This window comes from Pelophylax lessonae (genome assembly GCF_965119305.1).
Source record: "Pelophylax lessonae genome assembly, chromosome: 1".
NCBI lineage: Eukaryota > Metazoa > Chordata > Amphibia > Anura > Ranidae > Pelophylax > Pelophylax lessonae.
In genome coordinates, this window is record NC_138768.1 from 825,274,836 (window position 1) to 825,298,038 (window position 23,203).

The following is a 23,203-nucleotide window of genomic DNA, read 5'->3' on the forward strand; positions in this document are numbered from 1 at the left end:
CTTATAATAAATTATACTTCACCGTGACACATTGTTTGTTCTATTTGGATGCCATATGGCGAGGAGAGAGTGTGTGACTGTCCCCTTACCAGTCTCATGTTGGGATCCCTGTGGCGGTGACATTGTTGATGGAACATGGTGTAGAAGGTGATAGGCGTATTGCAAATTAACATCTGGTGAGTTTGCATTGCATGTGGGGTCAATGGAGTGAAGCACTGGAAGTTCACTTTAATTATCACGGGTGTACTTCTCCTTTCTGTTGTGCAAGAGTATAACAATATACTACACCATGATTGTTATTATTTGTCATGTTTTTCCCATGTTCTGATGTGTGGAAGAAGTACTCACAAACACCTACAGAACCTCCTCCTCTGGAGATTTGTACAGATATTTTCATTGAGCTAAGGAATTTGATTTTTATCACCTGCGGTTTTTTTTTGGTGAGTGACATTCTTCATTTTAAGAATTAACAAAACACAGTCAGACTGTATGGACTTATGCTGAATCTCAAGTAGCTGAGTATGGACTAATATACACAGTTTTTATTAGCGCTGCAATCTATTATTATAATTCTCAAACTGTTCTTGGTACTGGCCAATTTGTATGATGTTGAGGACATTTTCTTTATTTTTTAAGCATAAATATTCCATCGATTCACGCCTATTGCACTTGATTAGAATTCACATCTAAAACTACATAAATAAAACCCTTTTGTTCAAGTTGAAATGAGTACGTTTGATTGAAAACGAAATTACACAAAGTGATTCCAGATAACAGTGTAGTTGACACTGTCTGTGAAAATCATTCTGCTCTGTAACATCACAGTTTAAGGGCATATGGCAAGCATGCAATTAAAAATTCTGCTGTGATGAACAACATCCCTTGTAATAGCATTGGTCGTAACAGGTCCTCTTTATGGAGAGATCTGGGGTCTATTGGACCCCAAATCTCTCATCTGGCCTCCAATGCAGTCGATCACACACAGATCAGTCTGAGTGTCCACTACACTGACCACTACACTAACCTACCTGATTCCTATACTTAACTACCTGACCACTACACTAACCTACCTGATTCCTATAGTGACCTACCTGATCCCTACACTAATCAGGGCTCTCCCCAGCACCGGGTACTGTTCTGGAGTCCCACCATCCAGCCACTCCTCTGTATCTCCCAGCCCAGCGAGAGCTCCATCAACAGCCACCGTACACTCTGCACGCAGGACCGCCCCTCCCCCTCCGCCATTCTCACACACATGGTCCGGCCGCACCAGGGGGATCACAGGGGACAGGCTGGACCACAGGAGTACCTGGGTGGGGGGAGAGTGCTGTGGAGTAATGCCCGGGATATGCCTCGTCGGAAAGGGTAGAGGGCTGAGGGAGGCACTCGGCCGCAACACACAGCACACTTGGGACGGCACAGTCGGCATACTCAGTACAGCACAGTAATAATTTTGCACCCCCCACCACTGCCGACGGGCCCCCCCCCTTTCCCAGGTCGGGCCTTTGGAACCATGGCCAAACTGACCGGTCAGTCCGCCCTTGCTGCTAGGAGAAATGAAGAAGTAGGGAAGAGAAATACCACTGACAGCTGAAATGTCATCGGTTGTTAAGGACACGGCAGCCTCGCTCCTTAACAACCAATAATTGCCGGAATTCTTTTGCATAACTTTCAGCTGTCAGTGGGGGAATCCCGATGACGGACGATATCAGTTTCTAGTATCGGTGCATTTGCACGAGTACCGATACTCATGCAAATGCTTAGTATCGGCACGATACCAGTATGGGTATCGGTGCAACCCTAAAATTGGGAATAACTGCTAAGTTTGGATTTGATGAATATCAAGCAGGATTCAATGTACCCCCAGAGAGTCAAACCCAGGCAGATTCATCAGTTTTTGTTCCCCTCTACAGAATTATGCAGAACAGGAGATACCAAGTAAAGTCAGAAGTCCATGTCTGTATATTTGGATCAGGTCGGATGCTCAAAGTATCAAACCTATATGGTAAACATAACAACCAGGCATCTAGATTATTGTAGGAAAAGGAATAGCAAGATCCATTTTCTTTTTTAATAAGATTAATTTAAACCACAACCATTTATGTCTGTGTCTATTGTGTAATTTCACTGTGCAATTTACTGAGTATAAAATTTAATTTTTATCAAATGTCGGCTGTATGCCCAGAACTGGCTCCAGACCTCAAAGATTGATCATCAACGTTTTTTTAGAATTAATAAAAATGTTTATTAAAAAAATATGTTTATAGCACTCAAAAACAAAACAAGATTTGTGGCACCACTTAAAAAGTATTTTGGGCCAAGTTGATCATGTAACAGGATGGACTTCGGCCATCTATAGACTTTTATGGAACTGGAAATATATAAAAGATAGAGCTTTACTCAAGTTTTGCACATCATTCCTTTTCATGCGCTCCATTTGTCATACACTCTGTTGTGTCATCTTGGACAGCAGTTCCAGTGATTTCAATTCCTAAAGTTATCTATCGGAATAGATAGAAGATATAGAGAATGGAGTCCACCACGAAAAAACTTTACTCTGTTCATGGGTTTGATCCAAAGACTCTACTGGAAACCTACTTCTCACCAAAAGCTCCAAAACAGCTTTTTTATGTGAGCACTGAATTTATAATGATTGCTCTTCGTACGGCTTTTAAGTCAGGTATGTGTTTTTTTAAGGTCTGTCTGTGATGCCTGCATGTATGTTGTATTCGTGTTGTTAGTGTTGTTAAAGAGGGAAAATTCTGTATGAAGAGATTGGTGCAGTAGGGTTAGGTTAGTATTGTGGGGTAAAATGATTAGTAAAAAGCAGTGTGCTTTTAAACATAAATAAACAATAGTGCAGCGCTCAAGGTGATATATGTAACAAAAAGCAATATAAAACCTCGATTTAAGAATAAGTTACCAATAGCACCAATTATAAAGTGAATTAAATCATACTTATTGGGTCCATTAAATAATATACCAGTGATGCAATAAACAAAGGACTCGTAAATAAAACAAAACCAAAATGTAGATGCACAGTCCTAAAAAATCAGGAGTGTGATGCAATCCAAAAAAATGTAAACCAAAGTTTATAAATAAATCAAAAAAATCCTAAAGTGAAATAATCCTTTAAAGGAAATAAATTCCATAAGTTGATTAGAGGTCATCCGTGAAGAGACAAAATGTGATCAAACTTCACCATCTGTGTATGCTCCACCACCATAGTATTAAAAAAGCTCAGATCAAAATAGAGATATTAAGCACAGGTACCACCGTCTCAATATTGAATATAGAAAAGAGAACAGGGGGGGTGGGAGCTAAGTGGACTTTAAGGGTACCGTCATGGACAAATAGTATACATGAATACAGTAATTAGAAAAATATCAAAAGTTTATTAAACAAAACCACAGTAATATAAAATTGTCCATAACCTAGACACTATAGGCAACCAATTACACAATAGGTCAGTAATACCAGCAATATTCATATGATTGGTGCATCAACTACAATAGATGGGGCAGATGTTCAAAATGCCCTAAACTGACTGCCACAGTCAGACATGAGGAGTAGCTAGAGTGCTCATATGCCCGACATGTTTCGCGTGTTGTGCTTCTTCAGGGGCGAGCAAAAATGTGTACAGTTGATGTAACACACAAATGGCTACATGTAAGAGAAAGGATAAAATCAAATCACAGCTAGACAAAGAAAAAACATCATCATATCAGTTACTATAGCTTTAAGGCATGTCTGATACCCACATGATACATCTCCCACGGCTGAGCCAAACCCACCTCATCCTAGAGCGGCCCACAAGTCCAGCAATATGGAAGTGGCCAGGTGTAGGTCTCCCCCGGGGCGAGCATTGAGACTGCAGTATATACACGGACCACAGGTAATGGTTAAGAATAAAAGTATGTATCCAGCACTCTAAAATCAAGGATTATTATAATGGTAAGTGTTCCTATAGTAATTTAGCTAGGAGTACCGGTACGTCGCTTTGCCCAGGAGGGGCTGACCGCCGCAGTATATGTACTTGCGGCGGTCGGCAAGTGGTTAACCATTACCTGTGGGCTGTGTATATACTGCAGTCTCCATGCTCGCCCCGGGGGAGACCTACACCTGGCCGCTTCCATATTGCTGGGCTTGTGGGCTGCTCTCGGATGAGGTGGGTTTGGCTCAGCCGTGGGAGATGTATCATGTGGGTATCAGACATGCCTTAAAGCTATAGTAACTGATACAATGATGTTTTTTCTTTGTCTAACTGTGATTTGATTTTGTCCTTTCTCTTACATATAGCCATTTGTCTGTTACACCAACTGTACACTTTTTTGCTCGCCCCTGAAGAAGCGCAACATGCGAAACATGTCGGGCATATGAGCACTCTAGCTACTCCTCATGTCTGACCATGGCGGTCAGTTTAGGGCATTTTCAACATCTGCCCCATCTATTGTAGTTGATGCACCAATCATATGAATATTGCTGATATTACTGACCTATTGTGTAATTGGTTGCCTATAGTGTCTACATTATGGACAATTTTATATTACTGTGGCTTTGTTTAATAAACGTTTGATATTTTTTTTTTTTTCAAGAAAATTTTTATTTGTATTTCAAAAAAATTAACAATAACGCACAAAGTACCATGCATTTACAGAAACTCAAAACATTAATTGCATCAAGCAGTAAACTCTCAAACATGTTCTGTAAAAGCATTATGAAATCAGGAGGGTAGTAGCAATGTAGGGGGGTGATAAGGAGGGAGATGGGGTTAAGGGGGGGGGGGAGAAAGGGGGGGAGGGTAGTCATATGAATGCACTAGTGCATCCTTGTGATTATCTGATCACCAACGAACACGCCCCCTCACGGTGTGGGAATTGGAAGTGTTTTGGGCCTGAACCACGAAAGAGTATTAGTAGAGAGGCAAGCCATAAAAAAGGGGGGGGGAGGAGTGATGAGGGAAGGGGGGGGAGACCGAGTGATCAAACACTGAAAGAAATAGTGACATAACTAATCTTTTAAAATGCAAGCTGAGTACATATCCTAATACAACTGGACATGAACTAAATCGCTGTTACTAGATGGAGTCACTGGTTAGGTGGAACGTGGAAGGGGGGGATGTTCTCCCGTCTGTGTTGTCTGGGAAAGCTCCGTGTGGGCTACGGGGGAGATGGGTATGGTAAAGTTCCGCATATGCAGCCCATTTCCTCCAAAACTTGACTGAGCTGGCTTTGTTCAAGGTCAGGTCCAATTGCTCTTTTTGTAGGAGGGCGGTGAGGTCAGACTTGACTTCCCCCACCCGGGGCGGCGCAGAGGACAACTCTCCTGGACACCATGAAGCAGGTAACCAACCAGGGTTTGTGTTTCCGTACAACCAAAGATCTTTGTTTAAGGTCCACCCCTGGAGCAGGCTTGGGTGTCCCATCCAAGTATCCAAACAGAAGGGGGAGAGGGTCCCTGGTGGGTTGGAGGGTGGTGGTAACCCTAAGGGTCAAAAGTTCCACTTGGTCCCAGAACTTCGATACATGTGGGCACGACAACAACTTATGCAGCAGGGTGGGACGAGGGGATAGACACCAGGAGCAAGCCTGGTAGGGGGAGTCCAGCCGGGAGGAGGAGAAGGGAGCATAGGCATGGTGGAGTATTTTTAGTTGTTACTCTCTCCAGAAGGCATTGCAGATGTAAGTGCAGGTGGTGTTGAATCCTGCCAACAGGAGAGGTTTTGTGGGCGTGAGCGAAAGAGCCTTGACCCAGGATGAAGTGTGGTAGTCTTTGGATTTGGATTCCAATTCGAACTGAAGGGGGCGGTAGATCTGCGACAACTTCAAGGGGGGTTCCATATGCAAAGAGTCCAGAGGGTCAAGGGCAAAACGTCCATTTGGTTAAGAACAGAGAGAGTTTACAAAGCCATGTAGTTGGTGCACGTAGAGGTACTGAATTGAGGGTATTCCAAAGGATGATCGAATGGTAGTGAAGGAAAGTAGAGGTCCAGAAACGGGGTCATAGAGTTGAAACAGGAATTTTAAACCACGGGTTGCCCAGAGGGAGTAGATCCATTCCAGGTTGAGGTGGAAGAGGGCAGGGTGATCTCCAATAGGCAGATATCGGGATACATGTTTAGGTAAACTGAGTTTCTTGCGTACTTCCTTCCATGCAGCCCCAGTGTCTCTGAGCAGGATATGCTGTCTTAGGTGCACAGGTAAGTCACCCAGTTTGCAGTGCAGAATAGCACCAAGACTAAATGGCTGTGCAATTTGCGATTCCAATAGAAAATTTGAGACAGTAGAGGTACCATGGATCCAGTCTAGCCCTACCCTCAATAGGCTACACAAGTTATAAAGTCTGATATCAGGGAGATTCATGCCGCCTCTGGGTCGTGGAGGGTACAACTTATGCAGGGCGATACGGGGTTTCTTAGAAGACCATAGGAAGACAGTGAGAGACTTGTGAAACACGACCAAATCTTTGTGTTTAATTAGGAGGGGTAGGATCTGTATCACATATAATAATTTAGGGAAGGAGACCATTTTATAAAGGTGACATCTCCCAATGAGGGAAATAGGAAGTTTGGACCATCGGGATAGTTCTTTGGTGATTTTCAGGAAAAGTGGGGAATAATTCAGGTTGTACAAGGACGACGGGGTCTTACCAATTTGGATCCCCAGGTATTTAATGTGAGTTTTGGCTATCGGAAAAGGAGAGGACTGTGACCAAGGGGGTGACTGTGTGTATTTCAGGGATAAGATCTCGCTCTTAGCGTAATTTATGCGAAGTCCAGAGCAAAGACTGAACCTGTCAAAGATACTCTTGACCCTTCCTGCGTCCTGTGCCGGATTAGAAGTGAAAAGTAATATATCGTCGGCAAATAGAACCGAACGCAGTTCCATATTACCAACCTGGACTCCTGATAGGGATGCATGATCCGCAAGATAACGGGATAGGGGTTCCAGAGCTAAGTTAAAAGGAGGGGAGAGAGGGGGCAGCCTTGGCGGGTGCCTTCGTGTAGGGGGATGTTGTTTGACAGAAAATTGGAAGTGACTACCTTTGCAGTGGGAGACTTTTGAAGGACAAAACGCAACCACTGAAAACTAACGTTATCAAACGCTTTTTCGGCGTCTAATGTGAGGATGGCAATATCTGCTTGCGGGTAAAGTTGTTGTTGGGATAACACGGCTAGAACTTTTCGAATGTTGGCTGTGGCAGATCAGCCTTTGGTAAAGCCTGATTGAGAGGGATGGAGGATCGTGGGCATTATGTGTGCCAGTCTGCGGGCTATGATTTTTGATAACAGCTTGGCATCAAGGTTGATCAGGGATATGGGGCGGTATGACCCAGGTTTGGACGGGTCCTTACCCGGCTTGGGGATTCGTTTTATATAAGCCTGGGAGCCTGTGGGAATGTAGGGACCACCGTCTAAGATAAACTGGAAAAGGGACAATAGAGAGGGGGACAGGGCCTGTGTCATTAATTTAAAAAATTCTGAAGAGAAGCCGTCTGGGCCAGGGGCTTTACCAGGGGATAATGAGGAAATGGCATCTAAGACTTCTGAGATGTCAATGGGGGCATTAAGTTGCGAGAGTTGTGAGTCCGAGATCGTGGGCAAGGTTACTTCCCGGAGGAAGGTGAAAGCTTCAGCCTCATCTATGGGGTCCTCACCGTAGAGTGAGGCATAGAATTTTTCAATGATCAAATTCATGCCTTCGGGAGACAAGATTTGGGAGCCCATGTGATATTTTAATGATTTGATTGGTACGACTGTGTGCTGACTCTTGCAGAGGCGCGCTAAGAATTTACCCGACTTGTTCCCAAATTTATGGTATTGTAAGTCGTGGACCGACTTATGAAACTGTTCCAGTGACAGTGCCCATTTATCAAAGTCCTGTTTAGCTTCCTTCCACTGTGCTACATGTGAAGGCGTGTGTTGCTGTTGGAGACGGGCGTGCGCAACTTGGAGCACCGCACTGGCCTTAACATAGCCAGCCGCCGCTCTTTTTTTATATGCTGAGGCGAAGGCGATGATACGCCCTCAAAGTACAGCCTTGCCCGTCTCCCAGAGCAGCACCGGGTTATCAGCATGTTGGACATTATCTGAAAGAAAGGCCTGCCACGTGACCTCCAATGCCCTACGCAGATCAGCGTTGTCTGCCAAATACGAGGGGAAACGCCAAGGTTTGTAGGTAGACTGTGGAGTAGAGAGCGATAGGGTGGCCGAGAGGGGGGAATGGTCAGAGATGACCATGTCATGGATCTCAGGTCTATGTCTGATTGGGATAAGTGCGATTCTTGGAGGAGAGCTATGTCCGCGTTTAGGTGGCGTAAGTGGCGTAGTACAGTCATACGTTTATGGGGAGAGCGGAGATCCTTCTCACATTCCATGAGACTCTGCATAAATCAAGGGGGGTGTAATATGAGGATGAGAAGCTTGCAGGGAGGTAGTGACATGAGATGAGTATTGTAGGTCACTCGGAAGGAGTAGAGAGGGGCAATAAAGGGAGACACCTGGGGGTGAGTTTCGTACCGTTCACACTCCAGCATAGCCAGAGTGGGAAGGGGCGAAACAAACAGGAAAGCAAACAAAACAGTAAAACATACCATAAGGAATGTGGACTTCACTTTTTCCGTATGGAGACAAAACCTCCGACAGCGTTACCGATTGATAGCTAAGTCCGATCGCTCTAATGTCAGGTGAGGTGCACTGCAGAGAAGGATGCAGAGTACATGCCAGGCACGGTACGCCATTTGTAGAGACGAAGAGGCATCAGAACTCCGGTAAGGCTGTACATTGGAGGACAACAAACATAGCAGTGTAAAACATAAATACCTTAGTACTGACAGAAAGGCAGAATCAAGTAAAGGCAAACACGGGTTAAGAAGTAGCAGAGGGCTTGGACCAAGTCAGAGAGCTAAATAACATTGGGGATCCAGGAGTGTAGATAGGGCTAGGCAGTAGTGGCAACATAGCTCACATATGCAGAGATAAGCTAACGTGGTCGAGCCAGTGAAGAATAAAGAGTTCAGCGGCGCCTGTCCCTGTCTGAGGAGTTAGAAGAAAAACGACCCCTCTTGGGAGACTCCTTGCGGGGACTGCGAAGGTCTCTGTGAGAGGGCGAGGCGGACGACGCCGCAGGGGGCTGCGTATCCATTGAGAGATGTAGGTGGGTCTGGATGTATTCCGTGGCTTCTTCCGGAAGGGAGAAGGCTTTTGATTCGCCAAATTGGTCTGTGAACCTAAGAGTGGCTGGATAGGCTAGAGTAAACTTTAGGCCTTTTTGGAACAAGGCGTTGCAAGCTGGCTGAAATGCTTTGCGTCGGCGTGCCACTTCTTGGGAGTAGTCCGCGAATAGTAATAGTTTATTGCCATCCAAGATAAGTGATTTGGCATTCTTAAAGGATCACAGGATGGACAATCTGTCAGCATAGTTTAAGTAACGGACTATGACCGGGCAGGGGGTCTTGCGTTCGTTGGAGGGTGCTCCCAGGCGATGAGCTCGTTCAACCATGCGTGGAACAGAGAGACCAAGTGCCTGGGGGATGCGAGTGGAACAAATGTCAGAGAGGTGACCCGTATTAAATGATTCCGGCAGGCCGATGATCCGTAAATTGTTCCTACGTGACCTGTTCTCAAGGTCGTCAATTTTATCCAACAGGTATTGCTGCGTCTGTGCCGTCTTGGCTTCATTGGTAAACGAGGATTGTAGTTCCTCTTCCAGATCAGAGACTCTGGATTCCACCTCCGTAAGGCGTTTGGCCTGGTCACCCAGCTCCTTTCTTAACTGGGTGATCCCTGCGGTTACTGCCCGCTCCACCGCCTCAGTTATGGTAGGCGTAAAGATGGAGGCCACCGCCTGCGCCATTAGCTGGTATTGGGGGTCTGTGGTTATATGCGGTGCGAGTGCTGTGTGCTGCAGGGCCGCGCCATCCACTACAGGTGCGGCGGCCATATTGCCAGGGGGATGGGGAGCGGCCTGGAGCAGCGGATCTGGAGGCAGCGCAGCCAGGTTACCGGAGGCTCCGTGGACTACGAAGCGATCCATCGATGCGGGTAGGTGCAGGGAGACTCACCGGCACTTGAGGAGCTGCGGATGGCAGTCGGCGAGCGGTATGCAAGGAATTTATAAGACAGGCTTGTCGGAGCCGCTGCGCTTACTCTCTGCTCCATACGGCGCCGGAACCGGAAGTCTTGATATTTTTTTAATTACTGTATTCATGTATACTATTTGTCCATGATGGTACCCTTAAAGTCCACTTAACCCCCCCGTTCTCTTTTCTATATTAGGGATAGACCAATTATCGGCAAGGCTGATATATCGGGGGCCGATATGCACTTTCCCCGATATATCGGCACCGGAACTGGCCGATATTGCCGATATTTTTGTGATGTCATTCTGCCTTCTTAGGCCGCCTCCCTCACCTTTGACAGCCTCGTCTGGAGTCGGGACTAGTCTGGCGGGAGTGTATCACAGCCATACACCCACCCACAGCAGCCCGGTGCCAGACAGTCACCTACATCCACAGGCCCTATACCAGCCAGCTAGCCACAGGCACTGTACCAGTGAGTCAGCCAGCCACCCACAGGCCCTGTACCAGCCAGCCACCCACAGCCCCTGTGCCAGCCAGCCACCCACCCCAGGGTGCCAGCCACCCACCACAGGGTGCCAGACAGCCAGCCACCCACAGACAGGGTGCCAGACAGCCAGCCACCCACAGGCCCTGTGCCAGCCAGCCACCCACCACAGGCCCTGTGCCAGCCAGCCACCCACCACAGGCCCTGTGCCAGCCAGCCATCCACCACAGGCCCTGTGCCAGTCAGCCACCCACCACAGGGTGTCAGCCAGCCACCCACCACAAGGTGCCAGCACGCCAGCCAGCCACCCACCACAGGGTGCCAGTAAGCCAGCCATTAAGCAGTAAACAAAAATTAACATGTTCAGTACCAGATTTGTGTCAAAAATTTTCTTTATTTTTCAAAATTTTAAATGTACAAAATATCGGCCCATATCGGCCGATACCAATACGTTGTGACCAAAATGTCGGTATCGGCCCTGAAAAAAACATATCTGTCTATCCCTAAAATAAATATATATACAGTGTATATATATATATATATATATATATATTATGTACTGAGTCAACCACGCAGTTATGGGGACTCACCTCAATCATATCCAGCACTCCCAGATAGTTGGTAGGGAAAGGGACATACTAAAACATTTAATGTGAAAATGGCTTAATGTAGCTTAATGTGTAATAAAGTGCCTAAACCATAACCAATTGCCCTGAAACTTTGCACAGACCAAGTTTTTAACTTTCCTAATATATCCTAGAAGTTTCATGTAGTTTGGTCTTCCAGGAGGCAAACAATGGACATTAAGCTTGTTTTTTGGGGAGCTTAATGTGGCTTAACGTACAAAAAAGAGCTTAGATGTGAACCAATTTCCCCCAAACTTCACACAATAGAAGACTCTATTGATGCTAAGATAGTCTGAAAATTTTAGCTCATTTGGTAAATCACACCAAAAGTTATTCACATTAAGCTATTTTTTTACAATACTAAAACGTTTAATGTCCACGGCTTAATGTAAAAAGAGCTTAATGTACCAAAATGGGCCTTAACCTCAACCAATTGTCCTGAAACTTTGCACAGCCCAAGTTCTGCACTTCCCAAAGCTATCCTGGAGGTTTCATCGATTTTGGTCTCCCAGGTGGAAAACTGGAGACATTAAGCTCTTTTTTTGGGGAGCTTAATGTGGCTTAACGTACAAAAAAGAGCTTAGATGTGAATCAATATCCCCAAACTTGGCACAATAGAAGAGTCTATCTATTCCAACATATTCTAAAAATTTCAGATCATTTGGTAAATCACACCAAAAGTTATTCACATTAAGCTCTTTTTGTACAATACTAAAACGTTTAATGTCCTTAGTATTAATGTGAAAAGAGCTTAATGTACCAAAATGTGCCTAAACCTCAACCAATTGTCTTGAAACTTTGCACAGCCCAAGTTCTGCACTTCCCAAAGCTATCCTGGAGGTTTCATCGATTTTGGTGTCCCACACGGAAAACTGGGGACATTAAGCTCTTTTTTTGGGGAGCTTAATGTGGCTTAACGTACAAAAAAGAGCTTAGATGTTAACCAATTTCCCCCAAACTTCACACAATAGAAGACTCTATTGATGCTAAGATAGTCTGAAAATTTTAGCTCATTTGGTAAATCACACCAAAAGTTATTCACATTAAGCTATTTTTTTACAATACTAAAACGTTTAATGTCCACGGCTTAATGTAAAAAGAGCTTAATGTACCAAAATGGGCCTTAACCTCAACCAATTGTCCTGAAACTTTGCACAGCCCAAGTTCTGCACTTCCCAAAGCTATCCTAGAGGTTTCATCGATTTTGGTCTCCCAGGTGGAAAACTGGAGACATTAAGCTCTTTTTTTGGGGAGCTTAATGTGGCTTAACGTACAAAAAAGAGCTTAGATGTGAATCAATATCCCCCAAACTTGGCACAATAGAAGAGTCTATCTATTCCAACATATTCTAAAAATTTCAGATCATTTGGTAAATCACACCAAAAGTTATTCACATTAAGCTCTTTTTGTACAATACTAAAACGTTTAATGTCCTTAGCTTAATGTGAAAAGAGCTTAATGTACCAAAATGTGCCTAAACCTCAACCAATTGTCTTGAAACTTTGCACAGCCCAAGTTCTGCACTTCCCAAAGCTATCCTGGAGGTTTCATCGATTTTGGTGTCCCACACGGAAAACTGGAGACATTAAGCTCTTTTTTTGGGGAGCTTAATGTGGCTTAACGTACAAAAAAGAGCTTAGATGTGAATCAATATCCCCCAAACTTGGCACAATAGAAGAGTCTATCTATTCCAACATATTCTAAAAATTTCAGATCATTTGGTAAATCACACCAAAAGTTATTCACATTAAGCTCTTTTTGTACAATACTAAAACGTTTAATGTCCTTAGCTTAATGTGAAAAGAGCTTAATGTACCAAAATGTGCCTAAACCTCAACCAATTGTCTTGAAACTTTGCACAGCCCAAGTTCTGCCCTTCCCAAAGCTATCCAGGAGGTTTCATCGATTTTGGTGTCCCACACGGAAAACTGGGGACATTAAGCTCTTTTTTTGGGGAGCTTAATGTGGCTTAACGTACAAAAAAGAGCTTAGATGTGAACCAATTTCCCCCGAACTTGGCACAATAGAATAGTTTATCAATTCCAACATATTCTGAAAATTTCAGATCATTTGGTAAATCACACCAAAAGTTATTCACATTAAGCTGTTTTTAGCAATCATAAAAACACGTGGCTTAATGTGAAAAGAGCTTAACGTACCAAAATGTGCCTAAACCTCAACCAATTGTCTTGAAACTTTGCACAGCCCAAGTTCTGCACTTCCCAAAGCTATCCTGGAGGTTTCATCTATTTTGGTCTCCCACGTGGAAAACTGGAGACATTAAGCTCTTTTTTTGGGGAGCTTAATGTGGCTTAACGTACAAAAAAGAGCTTAGATGTGAACCAATTTCCCCCAAACTTGGCACAATAGAAGTGCCTATCAATTCCAACATATTCTGAAAATTTCAGATCATTTGGTAAATCACACCAAAAGTTATTCACATTAAGCTCTTTTTTGCAATCATAAAAACGCATGGCTTAATGTGAAAAGAGCTTAATGTACCAAAATGTGCCTAAACCTCAACCAATTGTCTTGAAACTTTGCACAGCCCAAGCTCTGCACTTCCCAAAGCTATCCTGGAGGTTTCATCTATTTTGGTCTCCCACGTGGAAAACTGGGGACATTAAGCTCTTTTTTTGGGGAGCTTAATGTGGCTTAACGTACAGAAAAGAGCTTAGATGTGAACCAATTTCCCCCAAACTTGGCACGATAGAAGAGTCTATCAATTCCAACATATTCTGAAAATTTCACATAATTTGGTAAATCACACCAAAAGTTATTCACATTAAGCTCTTTTTTGCAATCATAAAAACGCATGGCTTAATGTGAAAAGAGCTTAATGTACCAAAATGTGCCTAAACCTCAACCAATTGTCTTGAAACTTTGCACAGCCCAAGTTCTGCACTTCCCAAAGCTATCCTGGAGGTTTCATCTATTTTGGTCTCCCACTTGGAAAACTGGGGACATTAAGCTCTTTTTTTGGGGAGCTTAATGTGGCTTAACGTACAAAAAAGAGCTTAGATATGAACCAATTCCCCCCAAACTTGGCGCAATAAAAGAGCCTATCAATTCCAACATATTCTAAAAATTTCAGATCATTTGGTAAATCACACCAAAAGTTATTCACATTAAGCTCTATTTTGCAATCATAAAAACACATAGCTTAATGTGAAAAGAGCCCAAGTTCTGCACTTCCCAAAGCTATCCTGGAGGTTTCATCGATTTTGGTCTCCCACATGGAAATTGGTTCACATCTAGGCTCTTTTTTGTACGTTAAGCCACATTAAGCTCCCCAAAAAAAGAGCTTAATGTCCCCAGTTTTCCGTGTGGGAGACCTAAATCGATGAAACCTCCAGGATAGCTGAGGGAAGTGCAGAACTTGGGCTGTGCAAAGTTTCAAGACAATTGGTTGAGGTTTAGGCACATTTTGGTACGTTAAGCTCGTTTCACATTAAGCTATGCGTTTTTATGATTGCAAAATAGAGCTTAATGTGAATAACTTTTGGTGTGATTTACCAAATGATCTGAAATTTTCAGAATATGTTGGAATTGATAGGCTCTTTTATTGCGCCAAGTTTGGGGGAAATTGGTTCACATCTAAGTTCTTTTTTGTACGTTAAGCCACATTAAGTGCCCCAAAAAAAGAGCTTAATGTCCCCAGTTTTCCACGCGGGAGACCAAAATCGATGAAACCTCCAGGATAGCTTTGAGAAGTGCAGAACTTGGGCTGTGCAAAGTTTCAAGACAATTGGTTGAGGTTTAGGCACATTTTGGTACGTTAAGCTCTTTTCACATTAAGCCACGTGTTTTTATGATTGCTAAAAACAGCTTAATGTGAATAACTTTTGGTGTGATTTACCAAATGATCTGAAATTTTCAGAATATGTTGGAATTGATAGACTCTTCTATTGTGCCAAGTTTGGGGGAAATTGGTTCACATCTAAGCTCTTTTTTGTACGTTAAGCCACATTAAGCTCCCCAAATAAAGAGCTTAATGTCCCCAGTTTTCCATGTGGGAGACCTAAATCGATGAAACCTCCAGTATAGCTTTGGGAAGTGCAGAACTTGGGCTGTGCAAAGTTTCAAGACAATTGGTTGAGGTTTAGGTACATTTTGGTACGTTAAGCTCTTTTCACATTAAGCCACGTGTTTTTATGATTGCTAAAAACAGCTTAATGTGAATAACTTTTGGTGTGATTTGCCAAATGATCTGAAATTTTCAGAATATGTTGGAATTGATACACTATTCTATTGTGCCAAGTTTGGGGGAAATTGGTTCACATCTAAGCTCTTTTTTGTACGTTAAGCCACATTAAGCGCCCCAAAAAAAGAGCTTAATGTCCCCAGTTTTCCGTGTGGGAGACCAAAATCGATGAAACCTCCAGGATAGCTTTGGGAAGTGCAGAACTTGGGCTGTGCAAAGTTTCAAGACAATTGGTTGAGGTTTAGGCACATTTTGGTACATTAAGCTCTTTTCACATTAAGCTAAGGACATTAAACGTTTTAGTATTGTACAAAAAGAGCTTAATGTGAATAACTTTTGGTGTGATTTACCAAATGATCTGAAATTTTCAGAATATGTTGGAATTGATAGGCTCTTCTATTGTGCCAAGTTTGGGGGAAATTGGTTCACATCTAAGCTCTTTTTTGTACGTTAAGCCACATTAAGCGCCCCAAAAAAAGAGCTTAATGTCCCCAGTTTTCCGTGTGGGAGACCAAAATCGATGAAACCTCCAGGATAGCTTTGGGAAGTGCAGGACTTGGGCTGTGCAAAGTTTCAAGACAATTGGTTGAGGTTTAGGCACATTTTGGTACGTTAAGCTCTTTTCACATTAAGCTATGTGTTTTTATGATTGCAAAATAGAGCTTAATGTGAATAACTTTTGGTGTGATTTACCAAAAGATCTGAAATTTTCAGAATATGTTGGAATTGATAGGCTCTTTTATTGTGCCAAGTTTGGGGGAAATTGGTTCACATCTAAGCTCTTTTTTGTACGTTAAGCCACATTAAGCTCCCCAAAAAAAGAGCTTAATGTCCCCAGTTTTCCGTATGGGAGACCAAAATCGATGAAACCACCAGGATAGCTTTGGGAAGTGCAGAACTTGGGCTGTGCAAAGTTTCAAGACAATTGGTTGAGGTTTAGGCACATTTTGGTACATTAAGCTCTTTTCACATTAAGCTATGCGTTTTTATGATTGCAAAATAGAGCTTAATGTAAATAACTTTTGGTGTGATTTACCAAATGATCTGAAATTTTCAGAATATGTTGGAATTGATAGACTCTTCTATTGTGCCAAGTTTGGGGGAAATTGGTTCACATCTAAGCTCTTTTTTGTACGTTAAGCCACATTAAGTGCCCCAAAAAAAGAGCTTAATGTCCCCAGTTTTCCACGTGGGAGACCAAAATCGATGAAACCTCCAGGATAGCTTTGGGAAGTGCAGAACTTGGGCTGTGCAAAGTTTCAAGACAATTGGTTGAGGTTTAGGCACATTTTGGTACGTTAAGCTCTTTTCACATTAAGCCACGTGTTTTTATGATTGCTAAAAACAGCTTAATGTGAATAACTTTTGGTGTGATTTGCCAAATGATCTGAAATTTTCAGAATATGTTGGAATTGATACACTATTCTATTGTGCCAAGTTTGGGGGAAATTGGTTCACATCTAAGCTCTTTTTTGTACGTTAAGCCACATTAAGCGCCCCAAAAAAAGAGCTTAATGTCCCCAGTTTTCCGTGTGGGAGACCAAAATCGATGAAACCTCCAGGATAGCTTTGGGAAGTGCAGAACTTGGGCTGTGCAAAGTTTCAAGACAATTGGTTGAGGTTTAGGCACATTTTGGTACATTAAGCTCTTTTCACATTAAGCTAAGGACATTAAACGTTTTAGTATTGTACAAAAAGAGCTTAATGTGAATAACTTTTGGTGTGATTTACCAAATGATCTGAAATTTTCAGAATATGTTGGAATTGATAGGCTCTTCTATTGTGCCAAGTTTGGGGGAAATTGGTTCACATCTAAGCTCTTTTTTGTACGTTAAGCCACATTAAGCGCCCCAAAAAAAGAGCTTAATGTCCCCAGTTTTCCGTGTGGGAGACCAAAATCGATGAAACCTCCAGGATAGCTTTGGGAAGTGCAGGACTTGGGCTGTGCAAAGTTTCAAGACAATTGGTTGAGGTTTAGGCACATTTTGGTACGTTAAGCTCTTTTCACATTAAGCTATGTGTTTTTATGATTGCAAAATAGAGCTTAATGTGAATAACTTTTGGTGTGATTTACCAAAAGATCTGAAATTTTCAGAATATGTTGGAATTGATAGGCTCTTTTATTGTGCCAAGTTTGGGGGAAATTGGTTCACATCTAAGCTCTTTTTTGTACGTTAAGCCACATTAAGCTCCCCAAAAAAAGAGCTTAATGTCCCCAGTTTTCCGTATGGGAGACCAAAATCGATGAAACCACCAGGATAGCTTTGGGAAGTGCAGAACTTGGGCTGTGCAAAGTTTCAAGACAATTGGTTGAGGTTTAGGCACATTTTGGTACATTAAGCTCTTTTCACATTAAGCTATGCGTTTTTATGATTGCAAAATAGAGCTTAATGTGAATAACTTTTGGTGTGATTTACCAAATGATCTGAAATTTTCAGAATATGTTGGAATTGATAGACTCTTCTATTGTGCCAAGTTTGGGGGAAATTGGTTCACATCTAAGCTCTTTTTTGTACGTTAAGCCACATTAAGTGCCCCAAAAAAAGAGCTTAATGTCCCCAGTTTTCCACGTGGGAAACCAAAATCGATGAAACCTCCAGGATAGCTTTGGGAAGTGCAGAACTTGGGCTGTGCAAAGTTTCAAGACAATTGGTTGAGGTTTAGGCACATTTTGGTACGTTAAGCTCTTTTCACATTAAGCCACGTGTTTTTATGATTGCTAAAAACAGCTTAATGTGAATAACTTTTGGTGTGATTTACCAAATGATCTGAAATTTTCAGAATATGTTGGAATTGATAGACTCTTCTATTGTGCCAAGTTTGGGGGAAATTGGTTCACATCTAAGCTCTTTTTTGTACGTTAAGCCACATTAAGCTCCCCAAATAAAGAGCTTAATGTCCCCAGTTTTCCATGTGGGAGACCTAAATCGATGAAACCTCCAGTATAGCTTTAGGAAGTGCAGAACTTGGGCTGTGCAAAGTTTCAAGACAATTGGTTGAGGTTTAGGCACATTTTGGTACATTAAGCTCTTTTCACATTAAGCTAAGGACATTAAACGTTTTAGTATTGTACAAAAAGAGCTTAATGTGAATAACTTTTACTGTAATTTATCAAATGATCTGGAATTTTCAGAATATGTTGGAATATATAGACTCTTCTATTGTGCCAAGTTTGGGGGAAATTGGTTCACATCTAAGCTCTTTTTTGTACGTTAAGCCACATTAAGCTCCCCAAATAAAGAGCTTAATGTCCCCAGTTTTCCATGTGGGAGACCTAAATCGATGAAACCTCCAGTATAGCTTTGGGAGGTGCAGAACTTGGGCTGTGCAAAGTTTCAAGACAATTGGTTGAGGTTTAGGTACATTTTGGTACGTTAAGCTCTTTTCACATTAAGCCACGTGTTTTTATGATTGCTAAAAACAGCTTAATGTGAATAACTTTTGGTGTGATTTGCCAAATGATCTGAAATTTTCAGAATATGTTGGAATTGATACACTATTCTATTGTGCCAAGTTTGGGGGAAATTGGTTCACATCTAAGCTCTTTTTTGTACGTTAAGCCACATTAAGCGCCCCAAAAAAAGAGCTTAATGTCCCCAGTTTTCCGTGTGGGAGACCAAAATCGATGAAACCTCCAGGATAGCTTTGGGAAGTGCAGAACTTGGGCTGTGCAAAGTTTCAAGACAATTGGTTGAGGTTTAGGCACATTTTGGTACATTAAGCTCTTTTCACATTAAGCTAAGGACATTAAACGTTTTAGTATTGTACAAAAAGAGCTTAATGTGAATAACTTTTGGTGTGATTTACCAAATGATCTGAAATTTTCAGAATATGTTGGAATAGATAGACTCTTCTATTGTGCCAAGTTTGGGGGAAATTGGTTCACATCTAAGCTCTTTTTTGTACGTTAAGCCACATTAAGCGCCCCAAAAAAAGAGCTTAATGTCCCCAGTTTTCCGTGTGGGAGACCAAAATCGATGAAACCTCCAGGATAGCTTTGGGAAGTGCAGGACTTGGGCTGTGCAAAGTTTCAAGACAATTGGTTGAGGTTTAGGCACATTTTGGTACGTTAAGCTCTTTTCACATTAAGCTATGCGTTTTTATGATTGCAAAATAGAGCTTAATGTGAATAACTTTTGGTGTGATTTACCAAAAGATCTGAAATTTTCAGAATATGTTGGAATTGATAGGCTCTTTTATTGTGCCAAGTTTGGGGGAAATTGGTTCACATCTAAGCTCTTTTTTGTACGTTAAGCCACATTAAGCTCCCCAAAAAAAGAGCTTAATGTCCCCAGTTTTCCGTGTGGGAGACCAAAATCGATGAAACCTCCAGGATAGCTTTGGGAAGTGCAGAACTTGGGCTGTGCAAAGTTTCAAGACAATTGGTTGAGGTTTAGGCACATTTTGGTACATTAAGCTCTTTTCACATTAAGCTATGCGTTTTTATGATTGCAAAATAGAGCTTAATGTGAATAACTTTTGGTGTGATTTACCAAATGATCTGAAATTTTCAGAATATGTTGGAATTGATAGACTCTTCTATTGTGCCAAGTTTGGGGGAAATTGGTTCACATCTAAGCTCTTTTTTGTACGTTAAGCCACATTAAGTGCCCCAAAAAAAGAGCTTAATGTCCCCAGTTTTCCACGTGGGAGACCAAAATCGATGAAACCTCCAGGATAGCTTTGGGAAGTGCAGAACTTGGGCTGTGCAAAGTTTCAAGACAATTGGTTGAGGTTTAGGCACATTTTGGTACGTTAAGCTCTTTTCACATTAAGCCACGTGTTTTTATGATTGCTAAAAACAGCTTAATGTGAATAACTTTTGGTGTGATTTACCAAATGATCTGAAATTTTCAGAATATGTTGGAATTGATAGACTCTTCTATTGTGCCAAGATTGGGGGAAATTGGTTCACATCTAAGCTCTTTTTTGTACGTTAAGCCACATTAAGCTCCCCAAATAAAGAGCTTAATGTCCCCAGTTTTCCATGTGGGAGACCTAAATCGATGAAACCTCCAGTATAGCTTTAGGAAGTGCAGAACTTGGGCTGTGCAAAGTTTCAAGACAATTGGTTGAGGTTTAGGCACATTTTGGTACATTAAGCTCTTTTCACATTAAGCTAAGGACATTAAACGTTTTAGTATTGTACAAAAAGAGCTTAATGTGAATAACTTTTACTGTAATTTATCAAATGATCTGGAATTTTCAGAATATGTTGGAATATATAGACTCTTCTATTGTGCCAAGTTTGGGGGAAATTGGTTCACATCTAAGCTCTTTTTTGTACGTTAAGCCACATTAAGCTCCCCAAAAAAAGAGCTTAATGTCCCCAGTTTTCCATGTGGGAGACCTAAATCGATGAAACCTCCAGGATAGCTTTGGGAAGTGCAGAACTTGGGCTGTGCAAAGTTTCAAGACAATTGGTTGAGGTTTAGGCACATTTTGGTACGTTAAGCTCTTTTCACATTAAGCCACGTGTTTTTATGATTGCTAAAAACAGCTTAATGTGAATAACTTTTGGTGTGATTTACCAAATGATCTGAAATTTTCAGAATATGTTGGAATTGATAAACTATTCTATTGTGCCAAGTTTGGGGGAAATTGGTTCACATCTAAGCTCTTTTTTGTACGTTAAGCCACATTAAGCTCCCCAAAAAAAGAGCTTAATGTCCCCAGTTTTCCGTGTGGGAGACCAAAATCGATGAAACCTCCAGGATAGCTTTGGGAAGTGCAGAACTTGGGCTGTGCAAAGTTTCAAGACAATTGGTTGAGGTTTAGGCACATTTTGGTACATTAAGCTCTTTTCACATTAAGCTAAGGACATTAAACGTTTTAGTATTGTACAAAAAGAGCTTAATGTGAATAACTTTTGGTGTGATTTACCAAATGATCTGAAATTTTCAGAATATGTTGGAATAGATAGACTCTTCTATTTTGCCAAGTTTGGGGGAAATTGGTTCACATCTAAGCTCTTTTTTGTACGTTAAGCCACATTAAGCTCCCCAAAAAAAGAGCTTAATGTCTCCAGTTTTCCACGTGGGAGACCAAAATCGATGAAACCTCCAGGATAGCTTTGTGAAGTGCAGAACTTGGGCTGTGCAAAGTTTCAGAACAATTGGTTGAGGTTAAGGCACATTTTGGTACATTAAGCTCTTTTTACATTAAGCCATGGACATTAAACGTTTTAGTATTGTAAAAAAATAGCTTAATGTGAATAACTTTTGGTGTGATTTACCAAATGAGCTAAAATTTTCAGACTATCTTAGCATCAATAGAGTCTTCTATTGTGTGAAGTTTGGGGGAAATTGGTTAACATCTAAGCTCTTTTTTGTACGTTAAGCCACATTAAGCTCCCCAAAAAACAAGCTTAATGTCCCTTGTTTGCCTCCTGGAAGACCAAACTACATGAAACTTCTAGGATATATTAGGAAAGTTAAAAACTTAGTCTGTGCAAAGTTTCAGGGCAATTGGTTATGGTTTAGGCACTTTATTACACATTAAGCTACATTAAGCCATTTTCACATTAAATGTTTTAGTATGTCCCGTAGGGAAATCCACCCGCCCAGAATTGGAAGAAAGGATTCACCTTCAGAAGGCAAACTCCCGACATATGGCAAACCACATCAGTTTGGCAGGCAATTCTCAAACACGTCTGGAGGAAACATCAAGCAACCGCACATAGTGTAAAACTGTAATTATACGTAGCAGCAGTGTGCTTTTACCTTGAACGCTGAGCAGTTTCCAGGTGGCCAGCTCCTCACATGCCTCGATGGGTGGGGTGTGAGAAGTGTCAATTTGAGACCCTTTTGAGATCATTCAGAGTTCATTGGCAGATGCATTTGACCACCCTCTGATCTTCATTTGACCTGCTTCAAGCAGTTTTTGTATTAACATAGACTTATATGGAAATGCAAAGCCCACATGAAGCTAACAAAAGCCCATTGACACAAAACTTTTCATCTGCTTCTACATTTGTTATCATTAGATGTGTCAGGTCAGTTTTCAAGCTTTATTGCCTAATGGACTGTATACTTTGTCTACTGCAGCCAATGTCCTTTGCGTCATATTAACTCTTCTGCCACATAAGCACATTTCTTAGACTTTGATAAGAAACTATTCCACCTACAACCAATAGCATGGTAATAAAAAAACTGAAATGCACTGAATAAACAGAACAGTTATTTGGAAAGATGCTGGGTGTATCTTTTTTAGTCTGTTCCCTATTGCAGTAGGTAATAATACTTTGAAACTACTGATCAATATTAGGATAAGAGTTGGCGTCCCTGACATACTGATGAACCTGTTTTTTTGGCTACTAAATGTAAGTGGCCCTACATTGGGTATAAGAAATCCTTGGTCCTACTACACTTTCTTTGTTTTCTCCTGTGTACCATATAGTCTGCCTCTACTCCGGGATCAACTTGCCCTAGTGATGGACCTTATAGACGTTTATATTATTCTATGAATTATATTAAATCATATCCCATTGAGGGGTGATATTTTTACCTCTTGTGCCTCTCACTCTATCTTCTTTTTTCCTTTCTTCTCTTTTCTTAGTATAAGAGTTGCCTATCTATACAATTTCCAAGACAAGTATATATAAAAACAAATTGAAAAGGATTAAAGGAGTTGCATGGAAGCCAGCCAGCCCCCAGTCTGATGTACTCACCCTCCAGTCTGCCACTAACCAAGTGATTGGAGGTGTACGCTTCTCAGCTGGTCGTTTTCAGTTTGTACCATCTGAAGAACATTGCTATTAGAGCATTGAGATACTATACCAGTCGTGGATGGAGGTGGGTTGGGGGAAGT

General features: G+C 41.9%; 1 protein-coding gene across 1 annotated transcript in view; it reads left to right on the forward strand.

Moving 5' to 3' along the window:
* The first annotated feature begins 2,472 nt into the window (after positions 1-2,472).
* LOC309555794 (nicotinamide N-methyltransferase-like) overlaps positions 2,473-23,203 on the forward strand; it is a 34,406-nt gene continuing 13,675 nt past the window's right edge. The window contains exon 1 of the mRNA XM_082257957.1: positions 2,473-2,680. Within this exon, the coding sequence (XP_082114083.1) occupies positions 2,530-2,680 (151 nt within the window). The 5' untranslated portion in view covers positions 2,473-2,529. The remainder of the gene's footprint in view (positions 2,681-23,203) is intronic.